Source organism: Elephas maximus, chromosome 3, assembly GCF_024166365.1.
Source record: "Elephas maximus indicus isolate mEleMax1 chromosome 3, mEleMax1 primary haplotype, whole genome shotgun sequence".
Lineage (NCBI taxonomy): Eukaryota > Metazoa > Chordata > Mammalia > Proboscidea > Elephantidae > Elephas > Elephas maximus.
Window position 1 is genome coordinate 84,040,390 of NC_064821.1, and position 22,536 is coordinate 84,062,925.

At 37.7% G+C, this 22,536-nt stretch overlaps 1 protein-coding gene across 3 annotated transcripts in view; it reads right to left on the reverse strand.

Moving 5' to 3' along the window:
* FOXJ3 (forkhead box J3) overlaps positions 1 to 22,536 on the reverse strand; it is a 172,351-nt gene that overhangs the window by 60,742 nt on the left and 89,073 nt on the right. For all 3 annotated transcript variants that reach the window (XM_049878965.1, XM_049878964.1, XM_049878963.1), the window contains exon 4: positions 14,260 to 14,334. In XM_049878965.1, the coding sequence (XP_049734922.1) occupies positions 14,260 to 14,334 (75 nt within the window). The remainder of the gene's footprint in view (positions 1 to 14,259; positions 14,335 to 22,536) is intronic.

Sequence of the window (22,536 nt, forward strand, 5' to 3'; positions counted from 1 at the left end):
CTTACTGCCAGTCATACATTGTTAATGTTCAAAGTAGTCAGATTTTTCACTATCTACTAGTCGTAAATACAAAATGTCAGATAACAAGCTAGTCGATAAGTGAGGAGTAGGTGTACTTTTACTGTTGCTCTTCTAAAAAATTGTTTTCTCTTCTTCTTAGGTACCGTCAAGTCAGCGCCACCTCATAGCAACCTTATGTATAACAGAATGTAACACTGCATAATTAACTGTTCTGGAATTCTTATTTTTCATAATCTTATCCATAATTCGTTATGATCCGCAGAGTTGAATGTCTTTGTATAGTTAATAAAACACAGGTAAACATCTTTCTGGTAGTTTCTGCTTTTGGCCAAGAGCCATCTGACATCAGCAATGATATTCCGTTTCACAACCTCTTCTGAATTCTGGCTTCAACTTCTGGAAGGTCCCTGTCGATGTTCAACTGCAGTCATTTTTTAAATTAAATTCAGCAAAATTTCACTAGCATGTGACACTGATATTGTTTGATAATCTTCACATTCCATTTGATCACTTTTCTTTGGAATGGGCACAAATACAGATTTCTTCCAGTCGGCTGGCCAAGTCTTCCAAATTTCTTGACATAGACAGGTAAGCGCTTCCAGCAAGGCATCTATTTGCCGAAGCAGCTCAACTGGTATTCCATCAATTCCTGGAGTCTTGTTTTACACCTATGCTTTCAGTGCTGCTTAAACTGCTTTCTTCATTACCAGTGGTGCTTCATCATATGCTACCTCCAGAAATAGTTCAACATCAACCAACTGTTTTTCGTACAGTGATTCTGTATTCCTTCCATCTTTCTTTTGATGCTTTCTGAATTTTCTGCCCATAGAATCCTTCAATATTGTAACTCCAGGCTTGAATTTTCTATTCAGTTCTTTGAGCTTGAGAAATATTGACAGCGTTCTTCCCTTCCAGGTCTTTGCACATTTCATTATAATACATTACCTTGTCTTCTCAAGCCGCCCTTTGAAATCTTCTGTTCAGCTCTTTTTATTTCATCGTATCTTCTGTTTGCTTTAGCTACTCTGTGCTCAAAAGCAAATTATAGTCTCTTCTGACACCAATTTTGGTCTTTTAATGACCTCTTACTTTCTTCATGTATAACGAATACTATTTGGCAATAAGAAACAAACAACTGAGATATGCAACAGCATGAATAAACATCATAGACATGCTCAGTAAAAGAAGCCAGACATAATGGTTCCATTTATGTCAAGTTCCAGAACACCAAAAACTACTTTACTTTCAAGAAAATAATAATCATCAAAAGAAGAATATGAATAATCAAAAAGAACACAGACTCAAAGATCACAATCAAAAACTGGGGCTTGACTACAGGCTTGTTTTAAGGATCAAGATAATGCATATAAAATAACTCTGTAATCTCTAAAGCACTATACAAATATAAGACATTATTATTAATTCATAGCAACAATTCTGATACAGCAACTTAATGTCCTCCTATGGGAGAGATTTTTATGGGAGAGGACTGAATGGCTTAGTCTGCAAAAACTTAAGAAGGATCACAAACTAGAATTCTACAGCTTTCACTGTATCTCCCCAAAATGAAACTGTCAACTTTCAAGATATTCTAAAACAAAAATTAATTCTAGAAAAACAAAAAAAGCAACATCCAATTGAAACCTAGGCTGCATTCCAAAATAGGAGGGACCAAACAATACCAATAATTCAAAAACTTCAGAAAAATTAAGACAATCGAGACATAAAAAACTGCAGCATAAATGAGGATGAGTCAAAGACCACCAATCATTACATTATTCCAATCATTACAAAATATAAATCACTTCAAATAAAGTGCATTTTCATTATTCCAATAATCCATTTCTAATTGAAATTTTATGTAAGCACAAAGAATCCTTGTTCTATCACATGCTAATGTTCTCTTTTAACAGCCCTCAGATTGAAACTAATAAAACATACCATAAAAATTAAAAATATATATATACACATACACACACACATATATAACTGATAAACCCAAGTGTCTAATGCTAATTTCTGGGATAAGCAGTCCCTATCAGGGATAGGACTGGACAGCCATCCATATAATAAGTAGCTAACCACTGAAATAAATCTATGAATTTTCTGTTTTAACTAATCTCATTGCCAAGTATATGCCCCTTGGTAAAGTAAATCATCACAGACCGTTCTCTGTTCTTCCTTGGCTCTCAATGCATACAGATAGATCACACATCCCTTATGTTCCTAATTTCCTTAGCTTTGTACCATGGCTCAATCTTTTTGTTCCTCTTCCAGTTCAGATTTAGCAATACAAATCCAGGTTTGTTTACTCTGTTTTCCCCAACATGTTCGGATGCTGGCTCCTGGTAACTGCTCATAGCTCCAAAGTACATCACTTACATACATCATAGATAGAATGACCATACAGCCACTTTCAATCCTGATGTACACCTGCGGCCCAAGCATAATTAAGAATAATGCTCCCTTTCATTCTCAGAAGTTTCCAAAAAAAACAATGCCGTCAACTCGATTTTGACACATAGCGACCCTATAGGACACAGGAGAACAACCCCTTAGGGTTTCCAAGGAGGGCCTTGTGGATTCAAACTGCTGACCTTTTGGTTAACAGCCGTAGCTCTTAACCACTATGCCACCCGGGCTTCCAGTTTGGGCAATAAATTAAATAGCCGTGCTGCTAAGACCACAAAAACAGGCTCTGCAGAGTCAAAATAAAGAGGAAGCAATCAAAGGCAAGTTGGTTGGCTGGCTTACTGGCTAGCTTGCTGAATGCACTATATCAAAGACTATTTCAATGACAACTCAGGTCTCCAGGACATCCTTTTTGAACAAACATAGGTTTTTATTACTTTTAAATAGATGATTATCAAATTAACCTAAGTGCTGCTCAGCAGAGATCATAAAGGAATTTACTTTAAACCAATTGGTCAAAAATTATATGTAATTATCATATTGATTGAGTATACGAAATGGCTTCTCTAAATGTTGAACCAAGCAAAACCAAAGCCGCGGCCACAGATTCGGACTCCCAGAGACCCCAAAGGACAAGGTAGAACTGCTCCATGGAGTTTTCAAGAAGCAGCTGGTGGATTCGAACTGCCGACCTTTTGGTTAGCAGCCACAGCTCTTAACCACTATGCAACGAGGGAAAGAGTGCGTTCTATTAAGTGATTAATAGCTATGTCTTGTGTTCAAATCATCATACCTTTAACTTAATTATTTTTTAAGTTTTTTTTTAAGTTAGAAATCAAAAAGGTTTTATTATATCACAGTTAATTACCCAAGACCGAAACGGCTCACCTGTGTTTAACATAATGTACTCACGCAGCAGCTTAGTATGATTATTGTATAAGTTAAGGTTAATTCAACTGTAACCACATTGCCTTGCACCTCAGTACTTATCAAATTAATTATTGAGCATAAAGCCTAAATGAATATTGAGCATAAAGCCTAAACAAATAGAACTACATGGTAAAATGAATGTACAACTGCAAACAACCCACATGTCCTTCAAAAGGTGATTAAACTGTAATACATCCATATGAGGGAATGCTATTCAGCAATAAAGCAGAACAAATTGCTGATACCCACAAAACAGATGGACTGCGAAAGCAATGTGCCAAATTAAGGAAGCCAGACTCAAAAAGCTACCTACTCTAAGTCATGGCGTTTTCAATCTTCTCATATGCATGCGAAACATAGACAATGAATAAGGAAGACCAAAGAAGAATTTATGCCTTTGAATTATGGCGTTGGAGAAGAATAATGAATATAACACAGACTGCCAGAAGAACGAACAATTCTGTCTTGGAAGAAGTACAGCCAGAATGCACCTTAGAGGCAAGGATGGCAAGACTTTGTCTCACATACTTTGGACATGTTATCAGGAGGGACCAGTCCCTGGAGAAGGACATCATGCTTGGTAAAGTGGAGGATTAGCGAAAAAGAGGATGACCCCCAACGAGATGGACTTGACGCACTGGCTGAAACAATGGGTTCAAACATAGCAATGATTGTAAGGATGGCGCAGGACCTGAGAGCGTTTCATTCTGTTGTACACAGAGCTGCTATGAGTAGAAACTGATATGACAGCACCTAAAAACAACAAAATTGTGGGGTTAAATTTGTTTTTAGGTAGTTTAGTTCTGCATAACAAAAAAAGAAAAGGAAAACAAAAGCCAACAACAATAATATGTTCTCTTCTACCCTTTTTTTTTTTTTTCTACCCTTAAAAGAATACTGCACTTGAAAATAAAAGGCCACTAGAACAAACTCGGAGCCCTGGCAGTGTAGTGGTTAACATCTTGGCTGCTAACCAAAAGGTTGGCAGTTTGAACCCATCAGCCACTCTTTAAAAACCCCATGGGGCAGTTGTACTCTGTCCTATAGGGTCGCTGAGTCAGGATTGACGGCAACGGGTTTGGTTTTTGGTTTGGTTGGTTTAGAACAAGCTGCCTTGTTGTTGCTGTTGTTATTAGGTGCCATAGAGTTGACTCCAACTCATAGTGACCCTGTGCACAACACTAACCAGTCCTGTGCCATCCTCACAATTACTGCTGTGCTTGACCCCATTCTCGCAGCCACTGTGTCAGTCCATCTTGTTGCAGGTCTTCCTCTTTTTCACTGACCAAGCATGATGTTCTTCCCCAGATTGATCCCTCCTGAAAACATGCCCAAAGTATGTGAGACCCAATCTCACCATCTTTGCTTCTAAGGAGCATTCTGGTTGGACTTATTCCAAGACAGATTTGTTCGTCCTTTTGGCAGTCCATGGTATATTCAATATTCTTCGCCAACACCACAATCCAAAGGGGTCAACTCTTCTTCCTCATCCACTGTCCAGCTTTCGCATGCATATGAGGTGACTGAAAACACCATGGCTCAGGTAAGACACTCACCTTGGTCCTCAAAGGTGACATCTTTGCTCTTCAAAACTTTAAATAGGTCTTTTGCAGCCGATTTGCCCAATGCAATGCATCTTTTGATTTCTTGACTGCTGCTTCCATGGGTGTTGATTGTAGATCCAAGTAAAATGAAATCCTTGATAACTTCAATCTTTTCTCCATTTATCATGATGCTCCTTATTGGTCCAGTTGTGAGGATTTTTGTTTTATGTTGAGGTGTAATCCACAGTGAAGGCTGTGGTCTGTGACCTTCATCAGTAAGTGCTTCAAGTCCTCTTCACTTTCAGCAAGCAAGGTTGTGTCATCTGCATAACGCAGGTTCTTAATGAGGCTTCCTCCAATCCTGATACCCCGTTCTTCTTCATATAGTCCAGCTTATGCGATTATTTGCTTAGCATACAGATTGAATAGGTATGGCAAAAGGATACAACCCTGAAGCACACCTTTCCTGACTTTAAGCCATGCAGTATTCTCTTCTGTTCGAATGACTGCCTCTTGATCCATGTACAGATTCCTCATGAGCACAGTTAAGTGTTCTATAATTCCTATTCTCTGCAACGTTATCCACAGTTTGTTATGATCCACACAGTCGAATGCAACTGCGTAGTCAATAAAACACAGGTAAACACCTTTCTGGTATTCTCCGCTTTTAGTCAGGATCCACCTAACATCAGCAATGGTATCTCTGGCTCCACGTCCTCTTGTAAATCCAGCTGGAATTGCTGCAGGTGCTTTTGAATTATCTTCAGCAAAATTTTGCTTGTGTGTGATATGAATGATATTGTTCAATAATTTCTGCATTCTGTTGGATCACCCTTCTTGGGAACAGGCATAAATATGGATCTTTTCCAGTCGGATGGCCAGGCGGCTGTCTTCCAAATTTCTTGGCACAGGCGAGTGAGCACTTCCCGTGCTGCATCTGTTTGTTGAAACATCTCAATTGGTATTCCGTCAATTCTTAGAACCTTGTTTTTCACCAATGCCTTCAGTGCAGCTTGGACTTCTTCCTTCAGTGCCATCAGTTCCTAATCATGTTACCTCCTGAAATGGTTGAATATCCACCAATTCTTCTTGGTAAAGTGACTCTGTGTATTCTTTCCATCTTCTCTTGATGATTCCTGCGTCGTCTAATATTTTCCCCACAGAATCCTTCAGTACTGCAACTAGAGGCTTGAATTTTTTCTTCAGTTCTTTCAACTTGAGAAATGCTGAGTGTGTTCTTCCCTTTTGGTTTTCTATCTCCACCTCTTTGCACACGTCATTATAACACTTATTCTTCTCAAGCCACACTTTGAAATCGTCTGTTTAGCTATTTTACTTCATCATTTTTTCCTTTTGCTTCAGCTACTTGATGTTAAAGAGCAAGTTTGAGTCTCTTCTGACATCCATTTAGGTCTTTTCATTCTCTCCTGTCTTTTTAATGTCCTCTTGCTTTCTTCACATATGATGTCCTTGCATAACTCATCTGGTCTTCAGTCACTGGTGTTTAATGCATCAAATCTATTCTTGAGATGGTCTCTAAATTCAGGTGGGATATATACTCAAGGTCGTACTTTGGCTCTCCTGCACTGGTTCTAATTTTCTTGTTTCAACTTGAACCTGCATACGAGTAACTGATGGTTTAATCTGCAGTCGGCCCCTGGCCTTGTTGTGACTGATGATATGGAGTTTTTCCATCCCTTCTTTCCACAGAGATAGTCGATTTGATTCCTGTGTATTCCATCTGGCGAGGTCCATGTTTATAGCTGCCATTTATATTGGTGAAAAAAGGAATTTGTAATGAAGAAGTCATAGGTCTTGTAAAATTCTGTTACGTCATCTCCGGCACTGTTTCTATCAACAAGGCCATATTTTCCAACTACTGATCCTCCTCCTTTGTTTTCAGCTTTCACATTCCAATCACCAGTAATTATCAGTGCATCCTGACTGCATGTTCGATCAATTTCAGACTGCAGAAGCTGGGAAAAATCTTCAGTTTCTCCATCTTTGGCCTTAGTGGTTGGTGCGTAAATTTAAATAACAGTCCTATTAACTGGTCTTCTTTGTAGGCGCAGGGATATTATCCTATCATTGACAGTGCTGAAATTCAGGAAAGATCTTGAAATGCTCTTTTTGATGATGAATGCAATGCCATTCCTCTTTGTCATTCCTGGCATAGTAGACCATATGACCGTCCAATTCAAAATGACCAATACCAGTTCATTTCAGTTCACTAATGCCTAGGATACCAATCTTTATGCGTTCCATTTCATTTTTGATGATTTCCAATTTTCGCAGATTCATACTTCGCACATTTCAGGTTCTGATTATTAACGGATGTTTGCAACTGTTTCTTCTCATTATGAGTTGTGCCACATCAGCAAATGAAGGTCCCAAAAGCTTGGCTCCATCCACATTAATGTCAACTCTACTTTGAGGAGACAGTTATTCTCCAGTCATCTTTCTAGTCCCTTCCAACCTGAGGGGCTCATTTTCTAGCACTATGATAGACAATGTTCCACTGCTATTTGTAAGGTTTCACTGGCTAATTCTTTTCAGAAGTAGACCACCGAGTCCTCCCCTTCCTAGTCTGTCTTAGTCTGGAAGCGCAGCTGAAACCTGTCTGCCACAGGTGACCATATTGGTATTTGAATGCCGGTGGTATTGCTTCCAGCATCAAACCAACACACAAGCCCCCACAGTATGACAAACTGACAGACATGTAGGGCAAGCTGCCTTGACCATCAGCATATCGTCAGGGTTTTAGGCGGTACTTTTGTCTGCTTCTGCAGTGTTATCTCTCTGAATTGGATCCTTCATCTCTACCTACTTAATTTTTCAAACCGTCTCTGAATGGCTATGATCCTCCTTGCCTTTCCAACCTTCATCTGTTTAATGGACTGTTCCACATTCAAAATCTACCTTATTCTGACTTGTGCTCCCTGGCACTGATCCATTTCGTCACTCTTGGACTTCATGTTGGCACTGACATTAATTCCCTTACTCCTGATTCTATCCCAACTTTGTTCTAGACTGGTCCTTCTGCTAAACTTGATCATGTCCTCTTCCCAGCCTTCAATTGGGTTCTTATCTACCATGAATTGAAACCATTATATCTAGCAATTTCATCTATTCTTGAAGTGCTTCACAGGTGGCAAACTCTAAAGCTTTGGGAACCTGTATCAGTGTTTTTTCACTTCAATAAATATGAAGCCCTTATTTTGTTCAACCAAACTCCTGCTTAAACTTAAGTTACTGTCTTAATTATCTAGTGCTGCTATGACAGAAATACCACAAGTGGATGGCTTTAACAAACAAATTTATTCTCTCATAGTCTAGGAGGCTAGACATACGAATTCAAGGCTCAAGCTGCAGAGGAAAGCTTTCTCTCTCTGTAGCTTCTAGAAGGTCCTTGTCATCAATCTTCCCCTGGTCTAGGAGCTTCTCAGCACAGGGACTTCAGTTCCAAAGGATGCACTCTGCTCACAGAGCTTCTTTCTTGGTGGCATGAGGTCCCTCTCCTCTCTACTCCATTCTCTCTTTTATATCACAGAAGAGACTGACTCAAAATACAACCTAATCATGTAGATTGAGTCCTGCCTAATTAACATAATGGCCTCTAATCCTGCCTCATTAACATCAGAGAGGTTAGGATTTACAACACATAGGATATCAGATCAGATCACAAAATGGTGGACAACCATGCAATACTGGGAATCATAGCCTAGCCAAGTGGACACACGTTTTGGGGGAACACAATTCAATCTATAATAGTCTCCCTTCATGTCTGGTTTTACACAAAGACACAAATAAACAGTCAACCTCTTCCTCACAAAATTCATGCATCTACTTTAAGAATAAAACTGTACTCGTATTTTACTTCTTCAGAATAAATATGTATGATTTCTACAGCATTGTTCATTCCTTAAAGCAGTATTTTATGTTCTCTCAAAGCTCTCTAGCTTTTCTACATCTTTTTTAAAATAAAGTGACCAAAATGGGATACCAGATTATAATATAGTATCATTACAAATAAATATAGCACGACACTAACTCAGCCATAAAATGAATATACTTTTGAAGGAGAGATACCAATCAACTATGTTATGGTCTCTGTGTCTCTCTGGACAGGAATAGAAAATAATTACCATCTTGGAACTTTCAGTACTTTTCTAGCAGTTAGTCTGTCATCTGGTCACAAACCAGAAGACCCCAATCTTCACAACCATTAAGCCTTTACAACCTCCCCATCTGTACTGGGTTAAATAGTGTCCTCTAAAAATTCACATTCACCCAGAAACTCAGAATGTGGCCTTACTTGGAAATAAGATCTTCGTACACATAATTAGTTAAGATTAGGTCATTCTAGGTAAGGGTAGGTCCTAAATCCAACTGACTGTTTTCCTATAAGAACAGGACAGACATATAGACGCACAAAAAGGAATGCCATATGAAGACTGAGGTAGAGATCAGAAGGATTATCTACAACCTGAGAAGTGCCAAGGACTGCCAGCTACCAGAAACTAGGAAAGAGGCACAGAACAGCTTCTCCCTCAGAGCCTCCAAAAGGAACAAACCCTGCTGATGTTGGTTTCAGACTTCTGACCTCCTGAACTCTGAAAAAATAAATTTCTGTTATGGTAATTTGTAACAGCAGCCCTAGAGAACTAACAGGGGCAAGAATAAGCTTCCTAGGAGGAAAAAAAAAATTTTTTTAATGGTCTTCTTACTATAAATTACTATCATTATCTTCCCAGGATAGGCAGGTGGCCGTCATGCGGTCTTAAACTTCTTAGCTATGGTCTCAATTTTATTAGAGACCGCTCCTGCTAATTACTCATTAAACTGTTGAACCTACTTCTTATAATCTTTACTTCCTTTAAAGTATCATTTTTCTTGGAAGGAAAGGGAACAAGGAGAAAAGAGATTAAGCTGGAAAGTAGAGAAAGAGAACTCTGCATTTTTAAACTTAACTTAGCTGAAGATTTTTGTTTTTCCATAATGTCAACAAAATACTTACCTTCTTTTAAGCCAATTAAGAGCCATGTATGAACTGCCAAATAAGAAGACTCTTACAAAAAAATTGAGATCCAGAATCAGACAAAACTATACAAAATAAAACTAATGAAAAGAGTGGATAAAAGACAAGATTTAAAATCGGAGATTGACTGAAGAATACACAGACAGGGATGACAGGGCGTGATCAACAGAAAAGGAAAGAGAAATCTGTTTAAAAAAACCAGCAAAGACATGGATGCAAAACGTAATTTCATTTTGTTTGTGCTTTTTTAAAGAAAGTAATACTGTGGCTGTTTGAAATTGGTTTTAGGAATAGCTGAAAATGGATTTCAGGCCATCAAAGTACATGGTATATAGTATCATATCGAGAGCTTTCGTGACAAAAGCTTCTAGAAAATGAAGGATTGAGTCAGTAATAAATAGCCATATAAAATAATCTGCAATTCAACAATACACTTCAAGTTTAGGCTTGCCTTCATACCACTCTGATAATGCACTGAATAGGAAGCTATATCATGAAAATGCAAGGAAGATGCTAGACAGGCTACTTCTACCTATTGGACCTGTCTGGGTCACAGCAGCACCTAGCAAAATCCTAAGGGACTAAAGTCCACCCACTACCCAAAACCAAAATCTACTCCCACCCCACCTTGGCTCAATGGTTTTCTCCCACTGTGGTGAGGGTGGTTTTGGAAAAGCTCCTCAAATGCCAGGAAACACTGTAATACAAAAAGAAAAAAACAATTCATAAGTACCAAAACTTTAACTAACATTTTGGCCTCCCTCTCAAGAAAGTCTGGCATAGTAGAAACAGCACTAGTCTAGTAACCAAGAAACCAGGTGTATTTGGCTTGCTCAGCATTCATTTGCTGCAATTTCGAGTGGTTGGGGGAGGGGAAGGGAGAGGCGGGGCAGATACTTTCTGCTAAGGGTTGCTAAATTGATAGAATATAAGCCAGAAGCTACTGACGGCCATCACTGCCACCAATTGGGCTGAAAATGAACTCATTAGAGAGCAGAACTAAGGGATAGACAGAGATATTCCAGGTGACAGAATTTAAGAACCTGGCTCCAATTCTTCCTGAAGCTTCTTTTTCTCCTTAAATTAGTTTATATTGGGTTTCTGTGACTTACAAGTAAAAGTCTAGCCAATACACTTCTCCTCTCCTAACCTTTTTTTTTTTTTTTTTTTTAACCTTAGTTTTCTCTTCTATAAAATAGGCTAGATCTGAAGTTTTGAAAACTTTATTTTAGACAATGGAACCATATATTTTTGTTTTAACAAAATGTCGTTTTGACATCAAAAATAAAAATGACTTTATGCCTATAAATGAATTTTATATGATCAAATTTACAACAGTTACTTATGACCAAAATCAATAAAAAATAAGTATTTAGATTTGGCTTGGAGACTAAAAATTAAAATGACTCTATCAGCATAAATATACTTTATAATATCAAATGTATTTACTTATTCTGACCAAAGTCAATGAGAACAATAATGTGCTTGGATAAGCACAAAATTTTAAAACGGGAGACTATTAGTAAAAGCTGAACACTTTTATTAGCCTCAACATTCAATTTATTTCTATATTTTGTTTTGGTTGCACATTACTGAGGCAATCCTGATTCAAAATGAATGGCTGCAGAGTAACATAGGTTTTTCCACATCCACTTTATCCCATCATACTATTTAATTAAAGATGGAGAAAAGCTTTAACTTCTGCCTAAAAGAAAATGTACCTGACAGCACAAGTTTTTTTTTTTTTTGGTGGTGGTCTCCAATTGGTTAAAATTTAGTACATAATATAGTTAAGCATTCGTGTGTTATTTTTAAATTTTCTGATGATTTTAAATTCTTACAAAATAATCTCTAACATCTTTTAGGAAGATTTTTTTATCTGATTCATATATACTCACTGCCTCTAGGAAACTGCTGAAGTAATGAGGTACCCAAATATAAAAAGTTCTATTTTTTTTTTTTTTTTTTAAATAATAAGCCTACTTAAAAAAAAAAACAGATACTTCACCAGTTTCCATTCACAACCTTAGAGTTATGAACATAGTCAAATAATAAATTGGGCCAAATAAGACTATTATAATAACCTATTCATTCTTATTGAGAGCCAACTTGGTGGAGTAGATTTCAACCAGTGAAAAAACAGTTGCCATAGAATTGACTCCGAGTCATGGTGACCCCAAGTGTGTCAGAGTAGAACTGTGCTCCATAAGGTTTTCAATGGCTGATTTTTCATAAGTAGATCGCCAGGCCTTTCTTCCAAGGCACCTCTGGGTAGACTCGAACCTCCAACCTTTTGGTCACCCAAGGATTCCAAGCAGATCACAGAAGCTGCTATAAAACGTTCCTTACTCAAGAGCACCTGCTTTACAAAGACAGAAATAAATAACTCTCCATCTCTACCTCAAGAAGTTAACAGTCTAGCAGAGAAGACAATCCATTCATTCATTCATTCAATATCTGTGTGTATCCTCAGTACCACCATCCACTGTGCAAGCAACTGGTGTTAAACAGTGAACAAGACACATATGGTCCCAACCTTCATTAATACTAGAGAGGAAGTACAAGGAAACTATGAAAAACTTATAATTCAATGATCCAATGAGGTTTACCAGTAAAGAAAGTCTCTCTAAGGATGTGTTCCTGAAGCTAGGACAACCTTTAGCATGTGTAGTAATTATTAAGAGATGTAGACAGTGTTTCAGAAGTAAGGGTATGGTGAGTTTCAAAAACTAAAAAAGTACTCTTATAAAGGAGTTAAAGGACAAGCTGCTGGTGCTGCTGCTATTTTAAGCATGAAGGCCATGCAAAGAAGTTTAGACTTTAATCTAAGGGCAGTGGATAACCAATGAAGAGTTTTAAACAAAAAGAACATAGGATTGGGTTAACCTTTTTGAAAGATTGCTGGCTACTATTTGAAAGTTACTATAAACTGGAGGGAACAAGCCTAAAGATAGACCAGTTAGGAGGTTACTACAATGATGACAGTACTTACAAAGTAACATAGGAACTTAAAGAAGGGAGCAACAAACTCAGCCCTATTATGAGGAAACAAAAAAGCTTCACAGAAGTAATGTTGCAGCTCAATCTTGAAAGATAAGTAGGCCAGCCAAGTAGAAGAAGGGAATTTATGCAATAAGAGAAGACTATATGAAAGGCATGTTTGGAAATCTGCAAGTAGCTCCTCAGAGTGATCTTGAATGAGGTGAAATAAAGCTGGAAAGGCAGAACAAGGAACAGAGTAATATATACGTTATAACAACCTAAGAAATTAAATTATCTCCAGGACACTGGAAGTATTTTTAAGCAGGGTGCTAACATGACCAGACTTACATTTTAGACTCTTTCAGGTAACAGTTAGCCTAAAGAACACAAGAAACCTAACCATCAAAACAAGAACAGGTTTGCCAATACACTCTCTCAAAGCCTAGTCTATAAGTAACTTCACAACCACATAAGGTCCAATGAAGTACTAAGCACCTTAGAAACCATGCAACTAATACCCAAGTTCAGGCCACATTGCGGCTGACATGGCTACTAAGACAAAGAAAAAAAAAAGGGGGGGGGGTCTCTGTAGATAAAATACTAAAAATGTATTGGTGACAGAGCAGAAAACATCGGCTAGGAAAACAGTGTATTAACTGAAAAACAATTTAATTTCAGGGTAACAATTCTACTTGTCCATTACACACAGAATCACTCCTTATATGTAATATTAATTACTAAATTGTGGTTCCTGACAAGCAGTTCAAACACCAAACTTAATCTAACATACAACACTTAAGAAAGCAACCAAAACAAAGATTAGATTAGAAACACCAAAGGACAGCGGGGGACCAGCCCTGTACCAGCTAGCTTCCTACTGCTTACAAAGGAATTTTTCCCTACCTGACTGGTCCTTCTGGCATAACAACTGAAATGGGTGGTGGGGTATGGAGTTGTTGTTGGGCGCCATCAAGTTGATTTTTGACTCATAGCGACCCCATGTGCCAGAGCAGAAGTGTCCCGCAGGGTTTTCTAGGCTGTAATCTTTATAGGAGTAGATCATCAGGTCTCTCCCAAGGTGCCACTAGGTAGATTCAAACCACTGATCTTTCAGTTAGCAGCCAAGAGCTTAACTGCTGTGCCACTAGGGATCCTTGGGGTATGAAGGGGTAGTTGCTATTTCAGAGAAGTTTCTTACCGATACACTCGACAAATTCTTGAATGCCCTTCTTCCAATTCTTTTTTCTTTTTATAACAATATGGCTCACATTACAACATGACACAGACATACTGAAGAACCCAATTATTTTATTTTTTAAAAATTAATCCTACCTTTCCAGGGTCATCCTTGGATCGAGGCACTTTAAGGAAACACTTGTTCAGTGACAGATTATGTCGTATTGAATTCTGAAATTGAAGAAGTAAGAAAAGCCAGAGGGTCAATGAAATCAAAAAACAAAACTCACTTTTTAATACAGAAGCAGAAACCTAAATGTATCTGTTTATTGGAATACAATACAAATAGAATAAGCTTTTAAAACGAAACCTTCAAATTTAAGCCTTTCTGATTTTCAATTATGAATGCTGCAAAGAGAAATAATTGTTGGAATGGACAATTTCTTGCGGATTTTACAAAAATCCACAATAATGGAATATATGTAGTATTTTAAATGTTAAGTCCTTTTAATGATGCAGGAAGATTCCGACTACATAATGGTAATGGTGCTCTGCCAAAGAAAACAAAGCCCTGCCACTTTCCATAGATATCACAAAGCTAAAAACTTAAGCTGCTGGGACAGGGAGAGCAAAACCTCTCATCCACAGGGCCCTGGCAAAGATCCACTGCTTCTAGGTGACAGAGGCAAAGATCTACTGCTGCTAGACGAACAGGAGAGGCAAAAACCCTTTGGGAGAAAAAAAAAATAGGAAATTGCCTTGGGCCCAGGAGTCCACATGTATACCATCAGGAAGACTGCTACAGCTGGGGAAGGGGCAAGAATAAACTTCCACCCAAGAGCAACTAACTACAGATACAAGGCTGATCTGGCTGAAAGGAAGAAACACTAAAAAAGCCTCCCACCCCTCAGCCTAAGACTGAGGCTGGATCAAGACAACAGAAAAACAAACCCTGCCCTCACCATGAGCCTAGCACTGAATAATAAGCAACAGCAATCTATTTAAACGAGAGGGGCAAGAGCATGGAGAGAGACTCCATTTACAGCAAGGTGAGCAGGGACAATTAAAGTCTAAAGAGAGAGGAGAAATCTGCGAAAAATCCACCCAAGCTCCCAACTCTAGGCACATGCAGCCTACTGCTAGAAGAATGTAAAGTCTGTGGTGTACTGAAGGTAAAGATACAAAAAAAGAAAGAAAAAAAACAAATGTTGCTCAACAACTGATAGATTAACTTAACTCCCCACACAAAAGACCTGAGAGAAAAAAAATGTTTATCCATTTATAGGTACGAATACTATTTGCCTCAATCTCTACTGTTCTTCTACACATATGTCTGACACTTAGTCAAAAATTACAAGATACACAGAAAAGCAAGAAAAAAAACCCACCATCAAGAGATAAAGTAATCAACAAAACCCAACTATCAATAACAAAATGAAAAGACAACTTATAGATTAGTAGAAAATTTCTGGGACCCATATATCAGATAAGGGCCTAATATTCAAAATATATATAAAACTTCTACCACTTAACAACAAAAAGACAACCCGATCAAAAAATGGGCAAGAACTTGAACAGACAGTTCACCAAAGAGTATATTCAAATGGCCAACAAGCACGTGAAAGATGCTCAACATCATTAGCCATTACCAAAAAACCTGCTGCCGTCAAGTCAATTCTGACTCACAGCGACCCCACAGGACAAAGTAGAATTGCCCCATAGGGTTTCCACAGACTGGCTGGTGAATTCGAACTACCAGCCTTTCGGTTAGCACCCTGAGCTCTAAACCACTGCACCGCCAGGGTTCCATCATTAGCCATTAGTGAGATCCAAATCAAAACCACAATATCACCTCACCTCCGTTAGAATGGAAATGATTTAAAAAAAAAAAAAAAAAAAAACAGAAAACAAGTGTTTGTGAGGTTGTGGAGAAACTAGAACCCTCATCCATTGCTGACAGGAATGTAAAACGGTGCAGCCACTATGGAAACCAGTTTGATGTTCCTCAAAAAGTTGGATATAGAATTACCATATGATCCAGCAGTTCCAATCCTAAGTACAGACCCAGAAGAAGTGAAGGGAGGAATGCAAACAGAAACCTATACACCAACATTCACTGCAGAACTTTTCACGATAGCCAAAAGCTGGAAACAACTGAAATGTCCATCAACAGACGAACACATAAACAAAACGTGGTATATACATACAATAGGATATCATGCAGCCGTAAAGAAAAATGAAGTTCCAATGTATGTCACAACATGGATGAACCTTGAAACCATTATGCTAAACAAAATAAGTCGGTTGCAAAAGACAAATACTACATGATCTCATGTATATGAAATAAGCAAATATATAGAAACGAAAGATTATTAATGGTTACCAAGGGTGGGAGGGGGTAAAAGGGAGAGTTTTTGTTTGAGGAAGCACCGATTTTATATTAATGCCAGTAGAATATTTTAGAGAAAGACAGAGATAATAGTGGCACAACATGAAAACGTAATGAATGTCACTGAATTATAAATGTGAAAGTTGTGCTGGTCAATGTTTTGGTATATTTATTTTCACCACAATTAAAAAAACGAAAACAAAAACAATTGAAAGATGAATCAGATGTTAGTGCTATCAGATGGAAACTTTAAAATAACTACGACTAACATGTTAAAGGATCTAGTAGAAAAAAGTAGACAACCTACATAAACAGATGAGGAATTTCAGCAGAGATGTGAAAAGTATGAGAGTCAAGCAGAAAAGATAGGAATGAAAAACATGATCAAAGAGAAAGAATCTCTTAGATGGGCCCATCAGTAGACTGGACACAACTAGGTAAGTTTCAGTGAACTTCAGGATAGATCAATAGATCCAAACTGACTCTTTCTGTGTGTGTGTCACTCTCACACTCACACACAGTAAAGAAGAAAAAGAAAAAAAAAAAAAAAAAAACAGCTCACCCCAGAACTATAGGACAATACGTGTAATTCAAGTTCTAGAATGAGAAGACAAAAAGAATGGAATAGAAGAAAAATCTGAAGACATAACAACCAAGAAGGAGTCCCGGCGGTGCAGTGGTTAAAGCCCTCGGCTGCAAACCAAAAGGTCAGCAGTTCGAACCCACCAGCTGCCCTATGGGAGAAAGATGTGGCAGTCTGTTTCTGTAAAGATTTACAGCCTTGGACACCCTATGGGGCAGTTCTACTTTGTCCTATAGGGTCGCTGTGAGTTGGAATCAACTCGACAGCAGTAGGTTTTGTTTGGTAGGTTAACAGACAAGAATTTTCCAAAAAGAATGCAAGCCATCAAACCACAGATCCAAGAATTTCAGAGAACACCAAGTAAAATAAAAATTTAAATATCCACATGCCTACATTCATAATAGTAGAACTACAGTAAATCAAAATGAAGAAAACATCCTGAAGTCAGCCAGAGGAAAAAGAACCATTACATACAGAGGAATAAAGAAATGCAGCAGACTGTTCAAAAAACCCTGCAAGCCAGAAAACAGTCTTTAAAATACTGAAAGAAACAAAAAACTGTCAATTCTACACACAGTGAAAATATTTTTCAAAAATGATGGCAAAATAAAGACTTTCAGACAGACAAAAGTTTATTTTATTTCTTGTAGCACAAGTCAACTGGGAATATTTAAAGAAGTTAAGGCAGAAGAAGTATGACACCAGATGGAACACTCTGGATCTGTGAAAAGGAATGAAGAGTGCCAAAAATGGTAAAAACAAAAGGTGATTTAAAAAGAAAAAAAAAACACAACATTTTTCCTTATGTGTAGTTCCCTTAAACATTAATTATCTAAAGCAAAAATAATGTATTGTGGGATTTATAACATGTAAATGTAAAATGTATGACAACAGCAAAAAGTATGTGTCAGAGGAATTAAAACAAAAATTGTACAATAGTGTAATACAATTTGAAGGTAGAGTATTAAGTTAAAAAATGTATATGGTCAGCCATAGAGCAATTGCTAAAAAAAAAAAAAAATTTTAAGAAGAGTTTAACTAATAAAACAATTGTGAAGATGAAATGGAATCATAAAAAAAAACTCAATACAAAAGAAGTCAGGAAAAAATAAAGAACAAGTCAGACAAACATCTATCCATCATAAAAGTACAAGATGGGGGAAAAAACCAAGATGGTCAGAAAAAAGAACTATTACAGTCAAACCTATGAAAGCCAGAGCCTGTGTAAGGCAGAAACCTGTCAGAGAAGAAAAACCAAAATATTTTCCACTAAAATAAGCTACAGAAAACTGTTAAGGATGCACCCTGTCAGAGGCAGAAGACACAGAGCCAGAAAAACACAGCTATCCCACTGAGTTCCGGCTCTCACATGTTTCACTGTACTTTGTAAATGGCTTAGTATGAACTCATCATTTCAGGAGAAGAACACTCCTCTACTTGGTCTTCCTCCTCTATAAAACACTTGAATATTGGAAATCTTCAAGGCTCTATCCTATGCCCTTATTTCTTTTCATCTCTACATTTGCTGCTGAGGCAATCTCATCTATAGGCATGGCTTCAATAACCATCTGCAACACTTAAATCTACCTAGATCTCCAACCTAGATCTTTCTCTTCAGTTTCTAGCATGTATCTCCAACTGTCAATGGACATCTCCACAAACACCTCAAACTCAACATGTTTAAAACTAAACTCAAGCTTTACGCTCAGTGATCCTCTTCTAGTTTTTCCTATCTCAGTTTAAAGAGATTATTGTTCACATAACTGCTCCAACTAGACATCTTTTAACTCCTCCCTCTTCCTCACCATCTAAAACAAATCTATCACCAAATCTTATTAAGCCTATACCCACTATACTCCTTCTGTTCTGTTACCATCAGTATAGAACGCCAGTCTCACCAAGATGAGTACAACAGCTTCCTAACTGGTATACCCATCTCTACTCTTATCCCATTCTCTACCCTACAAGCGGAGTTACCTATTAGGCCTTTGCTTGACTGAATCTTTCAATGACCTCCCATTTCACCTAGGATAAAACCTAAAATCCTTAACAAAGCCTCCAAAAGCTCTTCATAATCTGATCTTACCTAGCTGTCTATATTCATCCCTTTCAATGTTCTTTCTCACCTCTGGACCTTTTCATATGTTGCTTCATATGATTACTGCCCCAGTTTTATTCCATCATCTTCATCTAACTGAATTCTACTCAACTTTCAATTTGCTGTTGATTTCAATTTGCTCAGTTCTGCAGGGAAGCTCTTTCTGACTTCACAGATTAAGCTCGGTCCCATTACAATAAACTTCCATATCACCCTGGATTTCTCATCACACTTCCAATTATTTGTTAAATGTCCATATAGTATTCTCTTCTAAAATGTAAGAATACCCCTTTGGGACAGAGACCTTGTCTATCAACCCAAAACTTAGAATACAACCTTTTTATACAGCAATCACCAATCTGCTGAAAAACATACACATGCATAAAAGAAAGAAAGAAAAAGGGTTACTTCAGACCTCCCAGCTTAGGTAGTCCTCACCTCCAACAACCCCAAGAAAAGTTGGGAAGGCAGAGAGGTAGAGATAATTAGAATGATCCAGGTTAGCCTGGAGAAAAATGGTCAAGGTAAAATAACCATTAAGGCATATTTCCTGGCCTTGAAAACCACACTCGCAAAAGCAGTTTCTCAAAAGTATACCTGCACTAGAATTGCTTGAGGCGCTTCCTAAAATCCAGATTTCTAGACTCCACCCAAGACAGCAAATTCAAAATCTCTGGAGTTGGTCAAAAGTTTCTTTAATTGTCTTTTCCTGCATGGTCATTATCACTTTGATACAATATTAGGCTTATTTGTCTCTGCTTAAATTCAGTTTCAGGGTTTGCTTTTTTATCCTTTTTGATTTCCTACCTGCTTTTTGAATATGTACTACATTTACACAGTTTGAAAGTTAAAACTACTACATAAAAAGGCATACCTGAAGAAACTGTATTCCCTTCCATATCTCTTCCACCTTGGTACCATCCCCGCTCTATAAACCAAACCAAACCTGTTGCCGTCGAACCGATTCCAACTCATGGTGACCCTATAACACAGAGTAGAACTGCCCCATGGAGTTTCCAAAGAGTGCCTGGTGGATTCAAACTGCCAACCTTCTGGTTAGCAGCCGTAGCACCTAACCACTACGCCATCAGGGTTTCCCTCTCCTCTACAGGTAAGCATATTTACTAAGTTTCTAGTTTATTACTCCTAAATTGTTTTTACAACAATAAATAAATCACATCATGTATTCTTATTTCTCTTCCCCCCCTCCACAAAATGGAGTATAATAATATACCTCCGCCCCCTCCCCCCCACACACACACCACTCTTTGTATTTTGCTTTTTTCACTTAAAAAAATCCTCTGGATATCACTCTATTATCAGTTCACAGAATCTTCATTCTTATTTCTTTACCTTTTAATTGTATTGTACCTCATTACGAGGACATTCTACAATTTACTCCATCAGTTAGGTTGCTCCTAATATTTTGCTATTATCCTAAACTCCAATAACTTTGTAAGTTAATTTCTTCGGTAAAGCACTAAGACAAATAGCACAGAAATTTAAGTTCTCTTCCCTACTCTTCACATTATGGAATGATTTGATTATTGATACTCAAAGAGTTAATTTTTAACTCTTACAGAATATTCAAAGAGTTATTTTTTAATATGTAGTCTTTCTTCAATCTCCTGGCACAAAATGGAGTTTTCCTAAATATTAAAATTCTACTTGAGCCCTTTTCAGGGACCATAGCAAAATTTTCTTCTCCGGGTAGCTTCAGTTGGCTCTGCATTTCTGGAAAAGTGTTGACAGTTGCTTTCGGGTCTTTCTCCACCCTCTCTTCAACCAATACAAGCTAATTTCGCAAGTTCCAAATGACCTCCCATTCTCTCCTAACCCATCACTCCTCCATAAATGATGAAGAAATAGTGAGCAGCAGACTGTGGGAGTATGCTAAACAGTTCCAAGGAAAAGTATATGAGAAATATGAAAACTTGACCAAAGGAGAAATGCTGAAAATATTTCTATGATTACAAAAATAAAATTAAAATGATCATAGCAAGTTAAAAAACGACTCATCAAAACAGAAAAGGAAAAAGGCAACCCACAGAATGGGAGAAAATATTTGCAAATCATATATCTGATAAGGGGCTCGTATCTAGACTATATGAAAACTCTTACAACTCAATAATAAAAAGACAAACAATTCAATTTAAAAATGGGCAAACAAAATCAACAGACATTTCTCCAAAGGAAATATACAAATGGTCAACAAGCACATGAAAAGATGATCAACATCACTAAACATCAGGGAAATACAAATCAAAACCACAATACAATGAGCTACCACTTTGCATTCACTAGGATGGTTAAAACGCAAAAATTAAAATGGGTTGGCAAGGATGGAGAGAAACTGGAACCCTCATACATTGCTGGTGGGAATGTAAAATGATGCTGCTACTTTGAAAAGCAGTCTGGTAGAGTTACCATGTTGTTGTTGTTAAGTGCCATCAAGTCGATTTTTGACTCATAGTCACTGACATGTGACAGAGCGTAAGTGCCCCATAGGGTCTTCTAGGCTGTAATCTTACAGGAACAGATCACCAGGTCTTTCTCCAGCGGAGCCACTGGGTCGGTTCGAACCACCCATCTTTTGGTTAGTAGCCAAGTGCTTAACCACTGCTCTACCAGGGCTCCTTAGAGTTATCATATGACCCAGCAATTCCACTACAAGGTATATACCCAAAAGAAATGGAAACTTGTCCCCATAAAAACCTATACACAAATGTTCACACCAACACTATTCATAATACACAAAAAAGGGAAACAACCCAAATACTATCAACTGATCAATAGCTAAATAAAATGTGGTACATACATACAATGGAGTACTATTCAGCAGTAACAGAGAAAGAAGTACTCATACACAATGGTGTCATTAGTGCAGTTACTCATGATGTCACCCCCCCCACGCTAATTACCACAATATTTTAGCTAAAGTACCAGAAAATCTGGCAAAATCAATGCCTATAAAAACACCAGCAGCAATGAAAACAAAAGCGTGTGTTTACAGTAATTGCAGACAAAACCGCATGATTCAAAGCATCACTGTAACTGGGTAATAATAACACCTCTGACTGGAGTGCACTAGAAAGTTCAAAAAGTAAATTAGCATAGAGTTTTAGCCTTGTAAGTGTATTGATACACGTAAGCTAGGCTTACGAAAAAAATTTTTTACAGATATTTTTATAAAAAAATAATAAATTTCTGCTGAAACACTGCACAAAAAATTTATAGACAGACATTTTGGTGTCACCCTCTCTGACAGTGTCATTCAGTGTGGTCTGTACTCCACACACCCTCCTTGTGATGCCACTGCTGATGCTTGCTACATCATTGGTCAACTTTGAAAACATTATGCTA